We start from the raw sequence: 10,307 nt of genomic DNA on the forward strand, positions 1-10,307 counted from the left end.
TGTTTGTCTCTGAGTTCTCTGAGAGTGCGGGCAGAGAGGGCAGGGCAGGGACAAATGTGTGAAGAGGGAGAGAGATGGGTCCTGTGGGGTTGGAGATGGGCCCAGAAGGTCCAGTTTGCCAGAAAGTAGGGGGGGAAAGAACTGGTTCCAGACTCAGCTTCAAAGATACACTTCCCATGGGAGAAGAGGAAGAGGACTTGGTGTTTTTCTGCGTGCGTGCAGAGATGGAAACTGAGCCGGGGAGCCATGTCATGCGTGCGGTGGCAGTGCCATTTGCTAAAAAGGCATAGAAGGAAGTTGCCCCATAAAAGGAATGGAATATTGACATTTGCAGCAACATGGAAGGTATACTATGAAGTAAAATAACTCAGACAGAGATAGACAAATACTGTATGATATCACTTATAGAATCTAAAAACACCACCAAGTAGAGAATATAACAAAAATGGAGGCTCACAAATACAGAGAACAATCTACTGGTTACCAGCGGGGAGGGGATGAGGGAAGGGCTATACAGAGGTGGGGGAGTGGGAGGCACACCGTGTTAGGTGTAAGATGAGCTCAAGGATGTATTGTACAACGTGGGGAAGAGTGCCAGTACTCTGTATTAACTATAAATGGAAAGCAAACGTTAACAGTTGTATAATAAGAAAGAAAAGGAAAGGAAGAGGGGGGAGGAAGGAGGGAAGAAAGGAAGGAAAGCATGGTGTTTTTGGACATCACAAAGCCAACATTGATTAGGCCATTTTTAGCAAAGGAATGTAGTTTATTTTTTTTTAATGCATTTATTTTCATTGGAGGCTAATTACTTTACAATGCTGTAGTGGTTTTTGCCATACTTGACATGAATCCATCACGGGTGTACACGTCTTCCCCATCCTAAACCCCCCTCCCACCTCCCTCCCCATCCCATTCCTCTGGGTCATCCCAGTGCACCAGCCCCGAGCACCCTGTCTCATGCATCGAACCTGGACTGGCGATCTGATTCACTTACGATAATATACATGTTTAAAACCTATTCTCTCAGACCATCCCACCCTCGCCTTCTCCCACAGAGTCCAAAAGACTGTTCTGTACATCTGTGTCTCTTTAATGGTCTCGCATACAGGGTTATCATTACCATCTTTCTAAATTCCATATATATATGCGTTAGTATTCTGTATTGGTGTTTTTCTTTCTGACTTATTTCACTCTGTATAATAGGCTCCAGTTTCATCCACCTCATTAGAACGGATTCAAGTGTATTCTTTTGAATGGCTGAGTAATATTCCATCGTGTATATGCACCAGTGCTTTCTTGTCCGTTCGCCTGCTGATGGACATCTAGGTTGCTTCCATGTCCTGCCTATTGGAAACAGTGCTGTGATGAACAAAGGGGTACACGCTGTCTCTTTCAATTCTGGTTTCTTCGATGTGTATGCCCAGCAGTGAGATTGCTGGGTCCTATGGCAGTTCCAGTTCCAGTTTTTTAAGGAATCTCCACACTGTTCTCCATAGTGGCTGTACTAGTTTGCATTCCCCACAACAGAGTAAGAGGGTTCCCTTTACTCAAGCATTTATTGCTTGTAGATGTTTGGATAGCAGCCATCCTGACCGGCGTGAGATGGTACCTCATTGTGGTTTTGATTTGCATTTCTCTGATAATGAGTGATGTTCAGCATCTTTTCATGTGTTTGTTATCCATCTGTATGTCTTCTTTGGACCAAAGGCCTTTAGAATGGAGCAATGGGCTCCCACAGGTGGAGCAGGGGGAGTAGCCCACCTCCCGTGCAGGCAATACTGGGGGGCATTGCCCACGAAGACTTTTATTACAAGAATAAACCCAAGTAAACGCTGGTTCTGTTTTGATTACCATCTCCATACTCCAGTATTCTAAAATAATGTCAGTAATGACATACGTTTCCTCTGCAAAACCAAATTGTGTTGGTTTAAGTTTGAAAAGTTGGTTGTCATATATGTCAGGTTTTAATATTTTACATATTATTCACAAGGTATAAAGTTTTAGTGTACATATATATAAACGCACACAAGTGTGTGCATGTGTATGTATGTATATATATATATATATATATATATATATATACACACATATATATATAAGTTCACACGGCCACAGTCTTAGTACTTATCTTTAAAAATTCATTGTCTTCTATGAGGGAGTTCATTAGGAGAAGACCCTGTTCAACAATTGTCACCAACACAGGCTGCCATGGTTACCACTGCTCCCTTCCCCAGAGCATCCTTAATGGTTTGCAAGGCCTTGAGATCACTTCCTGCACAGCCTGCAGTCCCCGAGGGAATGTACTAATACGCACCCCACATTCAAACAGTTGATTCTAAATACAGGGTGATACCACAAAAATTGTCAAGGTAATGCACACGATGCACTTTTATTTAGGTCTAAATCAGTGAAACAAAGTATTCACTGCAAGGTACAAACTTTTTTTAGCTTGCAAAGAACAAAATCGTCTTATATTTGAACACAAAGTATCTTGCAGAATTTGAAAAATAGGTTTTAAATGAAATTCATACTTAATTGTCAGTTATTTTGAGACTATGGAACAAAGAAAATAAACTTATGTTCACTGGGGCTGCTTAAGCTGTATCTTTTTCAGATTTTTTTTTTTTAATTTCCTTTACACTTTTACAGTCATAAATAGATAGAATAGACAAGGTTTGGAGGAGACACACTCTCCCTGCCATGTGACCCATCAGAGTTGACTTAGAGAGATGAGGCTGGCAGGGAGTTTGGAGGCCTCTTTAGGGGAATTACAAATGCCTCATTTCTCCAACCGAAACATCTGAATTGCTCCCCATCCCCCGCTAGAGGTGTCAGGATGGGGCTTTGTGATGTCAAGGCCCACCCAGGGCCACCATTGGCTGGGCAGGAGACTTGCTGACCTCATAAAGCATGAGGGTGTGTCTCCCTGGGGAGGGGTATATATAGCGGTGCTCAGGGGCTCTGGAGCAGACCACTGGGAGGCCTCAAAATGACTAAGCGGACTGGGAAGCCCCAAGGCTCCAGAGTAGTTAGGAAACACCTGCCTCCTGTTACCCGGGACAAAAGGATGAAGACCTCCTCTCAACTGAGGCCCCAAAAAAATGTCAAGGTCAGCTGAGGCCACCCAAACTCCTCTTCCCATTGACCCCACCCCATAAGACCCCCTGCCCTGGCCTTGCCTGGCACATAACCCTTCTCTGCCCACACCCCTTCTCCTGAAGCTGTCGTTCCTGTCCACCTTCACCCTCTTCCCCAAACCAATGCCATTCTCTACCCCTCTCTTGTTTTCTCCAGGTGGCCAGGGCAAGTGCGAGAGTGAATAATCACCTTCGGGCAAAGCTGACCAAGAAAACTTCTCAGAAACCACCCACCACAAGGAACCTTAGAAAAAACGGAGGCTCAAAGCTCTGTAGCCAGTGTTGCAAGGTGAATGAAGAGCTGAATCAGAACGGACCAGAGGAGGTCCCAGAGAGTGTGGAGATCCCTGTCATTCCAGCGGGACCGGTGGGCAGCCAGTGACTTGAAGGCATGGCTCGAGACCTCAGAATTCTTCGGGGGTCTTGCCGCTGAGTACTGGCCAACAGTACAGACGTGACTATTATACCAACTCCATACATTAAGAATGAAAAGAAAATAAAATCAACCTGATGTGAAATTATGTTTGTCTCTGAGTTCTCTGAGAGTGCGGGCAGAGAGGGCAGGGCAGGGACAAATGTGTGAAGAGGGAGAGAGATGGGTCCTGTGGGGTTGGAGATGGGCCCAGAAGGTCCAGTTTGCCAGAAAGTAGGGGGGGAAAGAACTGGTTCCAGACTCAGCTTCAAAGATACACTTCCCATGGGAGAAGAGGAAGAGGACTTGGTGTTTTTCTGCGTGCGTGCAGAGATGGAAACTGAGCCGGGGAGCCATGTCATGCGTGCGGTGGCAGTGCCATTTGCTAAAAAGGCATAGAAGGAAGTTGCCCCATAAAAGGAATGGAATATTGACATTTGCAGCAACATGGAAGGTATACTATGAAGTAAAATAACTCAGACAGAGATAGACAAATACTGTATGATATCACTTATAGAATCTAAAAACACCACCAAGTAGAGAATATAACAAAAATGGAGGCTCACAAATACAGAGAACAATCTACTGGTTACCAGCGGGGAGGGGATGAGGGAAGGGCTATACAGAGGTGGGGGAGTGGGAGGCACACCGTGTTAGGTGTAAGATGAGCTCAAGGATGTATTGTACAACGTGGGGAAGAGTGCCAGTACTCTGTATTAACTATAAATGGAAAGCAAACGTTAACAGTTGTATAATAAGAAAGAAAAGGAAAGGAAGAGGGGGGAGGAAGGAGGGAAGAAAGGAAGGAAAGCATGGTGTTTTTGGACATCACAAAGCCAACATTGATTAGGCCATTTTTAGCAAAGGAATGTAGTTTATTTTTTTTTAATGCATTTATTTTCATTGGAGGCTAATTACTTTACAATGCTGTAGTGGTTTTTGCCATACTTGACATGAATCCATCACGGGTGTACACGTCTTCCCCATCCTAAACCCCCCTCCCACCTCCCTCCCCATCCCATTCCTCTGGGTCATCCCAGTGCACCAGCCCCGAGCACCCTGTCTCATGCATCGAACCTGGACTGGCGATCTGATTCACTTACGATAATATACATGTTTAAAACCTATTCTCTCAGACCATCCCACCCTCGCCTTCTCCCACAGAGTCCAAAAGACTGTTCTGTACATCTGTGTCTCTTTAATGGTCTCGCATACAGGGTTATCATTACCATCTTTCTAAATTCCATATATATATGCGTTAGTATTCTGTATTGGTGTTTTTCTTTCTGACTTATTTCACTCTGTATAATAGGCTCCAGTTTCATCCACCTCATTAGAACGGATTCAAGTGTATTCTTTTGAATGGCTGAGTAATATTCCATCGTGTATATGCACCAGTGCTTTCTTGTCCGTTCGCCTGCTGATGGACATCTAGGTTGCTTCCATGTCCTGCCTATTGGAAACAGTGCTGTGATGAACAAAGGGGTACACGCTGTCTCTTTCAATTCTGGTTTCTTCGATGTGTATGCCCAGCAGTGAGATTGCTGGGTCCTATGGCAGTTCCAGTTCCAGTTTTTTAAGGAATCTCCACACTGTTCTCCATAGTGGCTGTACTAGTTTGCATTCCCCACAACAGAGTAAGAGGGTTCCCTTTACTCAAGCATTTATTGCTTGTAGATGTTTGGATAGCAGCCATCCTGACCGGCGTGAGATGGTACCTCATTGTGGTTTTGATTTGCATTTCTCTGATAATGAGTGATGTTCAGCATCTTTTCATGTGTTTGTTATCCATCTGTATGTCTTCTTTGGACCAAAGGCCTTTAGAATGGAGCAATGGGCTCCCACAGGTGGAGCAGGGGGAGTAGCCCACCTCCCGTGCAGGCAATACTGGGGGGCATTGCCCACGAAGACTTTTATTACAAGAATAAACCCAAGTAAACGCTGGTTCTGTTTTGATTACCATCTCCATACTCCAGTATTCTAAAATAATGTCAGTAATGACATACGTTTCCTCTGCAAAACCAAATTGTGTTGGTTTAAGTTTGAAAAGTTGGTTGTCATATATGTCAGGTTTTAATATTTTACATATTATTCACAAGGTATAAAGTTTTAGTGTACATATATATAAACGCACACAAGTGTGTGCATGTGTATGTATGTATATATATATATATATATATATATATATATATACACACATATATATATAAGTTCACACGGCCACAGTCTTAGTACTTATCTTTAAAAATTCATTGTCTTCTATGAGGGAGTTCATTAGGAGAAGACCCTGTTCAACAATTGTCACCAACACAGGCTGCCATGGTTACCACTGCTCCCTTCCCCAGAGCATCCTTAATGGTTTGCAAGGCCTTGAGATCACTTCCTGCACAGCCTGCAGTCCCCGAGGGAATGTACTAATACGCACCCCACATTCAAACAGTTGATTCTAAATACAGGGTGATACCACAAAAATTGTCAAGGTAATGCACACGATGCACTTTTATTTAGGTCTAAATCAGTGAAACAAAGTATTCACTGCAAGGTACAAACTTTTTTTAGCTTGCAAAGAACAAAATCGTCTTATATTTGAACACAAAGTATCTTGCAGAATTTGAAAAATAGGTTTTAAATGAAATTCATACTTAATTGTCAGTTATTTTGAGACTATGGAACAAAGAAAATAAACTTATGTTCACTGGGGCTGCTTAAGCTGTATCTTTTTCAGATTTTTTTTTTTTAATTTCCTTTACACTTTTACAGTCATAAATAGATAGAATAGACAAGGTTTGGAGGAGACACACTCTCCCTGCCATGTGACCCATCAGAGTTGACTTAGAGAGATGAGGCTGGCAGGGAGTTTGGAGGCCTCTTTAGGGGAATTACAAATGCCTCATTTCTCCAACCGAAACATCTGAATTGCTCCCCATCCCCCGCTAGAGGTGTCAGGATGGGGCTTTGTGATGTCAAGGCCCACCCAGGGCCACCATTGGCTGGGCAGGAGACTTGCTGACCTCATAAAGCATGAGGGTGTGTCTCCCTGGGGAGGGGTATATATAGCGGTGCTCAGGGGCTCTGGAGCAGACCACTGGGAGGCCTCAAAATGACTAAGCGGACTGGGAAGCCCCAAGGCTCCAGAGTAGTTAGGAAACACCTGCCTCCTGTTACCCGGGACAAAAGGATGAAGACCTCCTCTCAACTGAGGCCCCAAAAAAATGTCAAGGTCAGCTGAGGCCACCCAAACTCCTCTTCCCATTGACCCCACCCCATAAGACCCCCTGCCCTGGCCTTGCCTGGCACATAACCCTTCTCTGCCCACACCCCTTCTCCTGAAGCTGTCGTTCCTGTCCACCTTCACCCTCTTCCCCAAACCAATGCCATTCTCTACCCCTCTCTTGTTTTCTCCAGGTGGCCAGGGCAAGTGCGAGAGTGAATAATCACCTTCGGGCAAAGCTGACCAAGAAAACTTCTCAGAAACCACCCACCACAAGGAACCTTAGAAAAAACGGAGGCTCAAAGCTCTGTAGCCAGTGTTGCAAGGTGAATGAAGAGCTGAATCAGAACGGACCAGAGGAGGTCCCAGAGAGTGTGGAGATCCCTGTCATTCCAGCGGGACCGGTGGGCAGCCAGTGACTTGAAGGCATGGCTCGAGACCTCAGAATTCTTCGGGGGTCTTGCCGCTGAGTACTGGCCAACAGTACAGACGTGACTATTATACCAACTCCATACATTAAGAATGAAAAGAAAATAAAATCAACCTGATGTGAAATTATGTTTGTCTCTGAGTTCTCTGAGAGTGCGGGCAGAGAGGGCAGGGCAGGGACAAATGTGTGAAGAGGGAGAGAGATGGGTCCTGTGGGGTTGGAGATGGGCCCAGAAGGTCCAGTTTGCCAGAAAGTAGGGGGGGAAAGAACTGGTTCCAGACTCAGCTTCAAAGATACACTTCCCATGGGAGAAGAGGAAGAGGACTTGGTGTTTTTCTGCGTGCGTGCAGAGATGGAAACTGAGCCGGGGAGCCATGTCATGCGTGCGGTGGCAGTGCCATTTGCTAAAAAGGCATAGAAGGAAGTTGCCCCATAAAAGGAATGGAATATTGACATTTGCAGCAACATGGAAGGTATACTATGAAGTAAAATAACTCAGACAGAGATAGACAAATACTGTATGATATCACTTATAGAATCTAAAAACACCACCAAGTAGAGAATATAACAAAAATGGAGGCTCACAAATACAGAGAACAATCTACTGGTTACCAGCGGGGAGGGGATGAGGGAAGGGCTATACAGAGGTGGGGGAGTGGGAGGCACACCGTGTTAGGTGTAAGATGAGCTCAAGGATGTATTGTACAACGTGGGGAAGAGTGCCAGTACTCTGTATTAACTATAAATGGAAAGCAAACGTTAACAGTTGTATAATAAGAAAGAAAAGGAAAGGAAGAGGGGGGAGGAAGGAGGGAAGAAAGGAAGGAAAGCATGGTGTTTTTGGACATCACAAAGCCAACATTGATTAGGCCATTTTTAGCAAAGGAATGTAGTTTATTTTTTTTTAATGCATTTATTTTCATTGGAGGCTAATTACTTTACAATGCTGTAGTGGTTTTTGCCATACTTGACATGAATCCATCACGGGTGTACACGTCTTCCCCATCCTAAACCCCCCTCCCACCTCCCTCCCCATCCCATTCCTCTGGGTCATCCCAGTGCACCAGCCCCGAGCACCCTGTCTCATGCATCGAACCTGGACTGGCGATCTGATTCACTTACGATAATATACATGTTTAAAACCTATTCTCTCAGACCATCCCACCCTCGCCTTCTCCCACAGAGTCCAAAAGACTGTTCTGTACATCTGTGTCTCTTTAATGGTCTCGCATACAGGGTTATCATTACCATCTTTCTAAATTCCATATATATATGCGTTAGTATTCTGTATTGGTGTTTTTCTTTCTGACTTATTTCACTCTGTATAATAGGCTCCAGTTTCATCCACCTCATTAGAACGGATTCAAGTGTATTCTTTTGAATGGCTGAGTAATATTCCATCGTGTATATGCACCAGTGCTTTCTTGTCCGTTCGCCTGCTGATGGACATCTAGGTTGCTTCCATGTCCTGCCTATTGGAAACAGTGCTGTGATGAACAAAGGGGTACACGCTGTCTCTTTCAATTCTGGTTTCTTCGATGTGTATGCCCAGCAGTGAGATTGCTGGGTCCTATGGCAGTTCCAGTTCCAGTTTTTTAAGGAATCTCCACACTGTTCTCCATAGTGGCTGTACTAGTTTGCATTCCCCACAACAGAGTAAGAGGGTTCCCTTTACTCAAGCATTTATTGCTTGTAGATGTTTGGATAGCAGCCATCCTGACCGGCGTGAGATGGTACCTCATTGTGGTTTTGATTTGCATTTCTCTGATAATGAGTGATGTTCAGCATCTTTTCATGTGTTTGTTATCCATCTGTATGTCTTCTTTGGACCAAAGGCCTTTAGAATGGAGCAATGGGCTCCCACAGGTGGAGCAGGGGGAGTAGCCCACCTCCCGTGCAGGCAATACTGGGGGGCATTGCCCACGAAGACTTTTATTACAAGAATAAACCCAAGTAAACGCTGGTTCTGTTTGATTACCATCTCCATACTCCAGTATTCTAAATAATGTCAGTAATGACATACGTTTCCTCTGCAAAACCAAATTGTGTTGGTTTAAGTTGAAAAGTTGGTTGTCATATATGTCAGGTTTTAATATTTTACATATTATTCACAAGGTATAAAGTTTTAGTGTACATATATATAAACGCACACAAGTGTGTGCATGTGTATGTATGTATATATATATATAATAATATATATATATATATATACACACATATATATAAGTTCACACGGCACAGTCTTAGTACTTATCTTTAAAAATTCATTGTCTTCTATGAGGGAGTTCATTAGGAGAAGACCCTGTTCAACAATTGTCACCAACACAGGCTGCCATGGTTACCACTGCTCCCTTCCCCAGAGCATCCTTAATGGTTTGCAAGGCCTTGAGATCACTTCCTGCACAGCCTGCAGTCCCCGAGGGAATGTACTAATACGCACCCCACATTCAAACAGTTGATTCTAAATACAGGGTGATACCACAAAAATTGGTCAAGGTAATTCACACGATGCACTTTATTTAGGTCTAAATCAGTGAAACAAAGTATTCACTGCAAGGTACAAACTTTTTTTTAGCTTGCAAAGACAAAATCGTCTTATATTTGAACACAAAAGTATCTTGCAGAATTTGAAAAATAGGTTTTAAAATGAAATTCATACTTAATGTCAGTTATTTTGAGACTATGGAACATAGAAAATAACTTATGTTCACTGGGGGCTGCTTAAGCTGTATCTTTTTTCAATTTTTTTTTTTAATTCCTTTACACTTTTACAGTCATAAATAGATAGAAAGACAAGGTTTGGCGGAGACACACTCTCCTGCCTTGTGACCATCAGAGTTGACTTAGAGAGATGAGGCTGGCAGGGATTTGGAAGGCCTCTATTTAGGGGAATTACAAATGCCTCATTTCTCCAACCGAAACATCTGAATTGCTCCCCATCCCCCGCTAGAGGTGTCAGGATGGGGCTTTGTGATGTCAAGGCCCACCCAGGGCCACCATTGGCTGGGCAGGAGACTTGCTGACCTCATAAGCATGAGGGTGTGTCTCCCTGGGGAGGGGTATATAAGCGGTGCTCAGGGGCTCTGGAGCAGACCCTGGGAGGCCTCAAAATGACTA

The 10,307-nt window shown here is 43.9% G+C and overlaps 2 protein-coding genes across 2 annotated transcripts; both read left to right on the plus strand.

Moving 5' to 3' along the window:
* The first annotated feature begins 2,830 nt into the window (after positions 1-2,830).
* On the plus strand, positions 2,831-3,658 carry LOC113887518. The gene is made up of 2 exons (XM_027534690.1): positions 2,831-3,109; positions 3,295-3,658. Exons 1-2 carry the CDS (start codon positions 2,990-2,992, stop codon positions 3,517-3,519), a joined length of 345 nt encoding a protein of 114 aa, XP_027390491.1. The 5' UTR covers positions 2,831-2,989; the 3' UTR covers positions 3,520-3,658.
* Positions 3,659-6,490: 2,832 nt separating this feature from the next.
* Positions 6,491-7,318, plus strand: LOC113887523. Its single transcript, XM_027534699.1, has 2 exons — positions 6,491-6,769; positions 6,955-7,318. Exons 1-2 carry the CDS (start codon positions 6,650-6,652, stop codon positions 7,177-7,179), a joined length of 345 nt encoding a protein of 114 aa, XP_027390500.1. The 5' UTR covers positions 6,491-6,649; the 3' UTR covers positions 7,180-7,318.
* Positions 7,319-10,307: the final 2,989 nt, after the last annotated feature.

Source organism: Bos indicus x Bos taurus, chromosome X, assembly GCF_003369695.1.
Source record: "Bos indicus x Bos taurus breed Angus x Brahman F1 hybrid chromosome X, Bos_hybrid_MaternalHap_v2.0, whole genome shotgun sequence".
Classification (NCBI taxonomy): Eukaryota; Metazoa; Chordata; class Mammalia; order Artiodactyla; family Bovidae; genus Bos; species Bos indicus x Bos taurus.

Coding starts and splice junctions, on each gene's coding strand:
- LOC113887518 (XM_027534690.1), top strand. CDS start 2,990: ATGACTAAGCGGACTGGGAAGCCCCAAGGCTCCAGAGTAGTTAGGAAA. Junction 3,110..3,294: donor GGCCCCAAAAAAATGTCAAG/GTCAGCTGAGGC, acceptor TGTTTTCTCCAG/GTGGCCAGGGCAAGTGCGAG.
- LOC113887523 (XM_027534699.1), top strand. CDS start 6,650: ATGACTAAGCGGACTGGGAAGCCCCAAGGCTCCAGAGTAGTTAGGAAA. Junction 6,770..6,954: donor GGCCCCAAAAAAATGTCAAG/GTCAGCTGAGGC, acceptor TGTTTTCTCCAG/GTGGCCAGGGCAAGTGCGAG.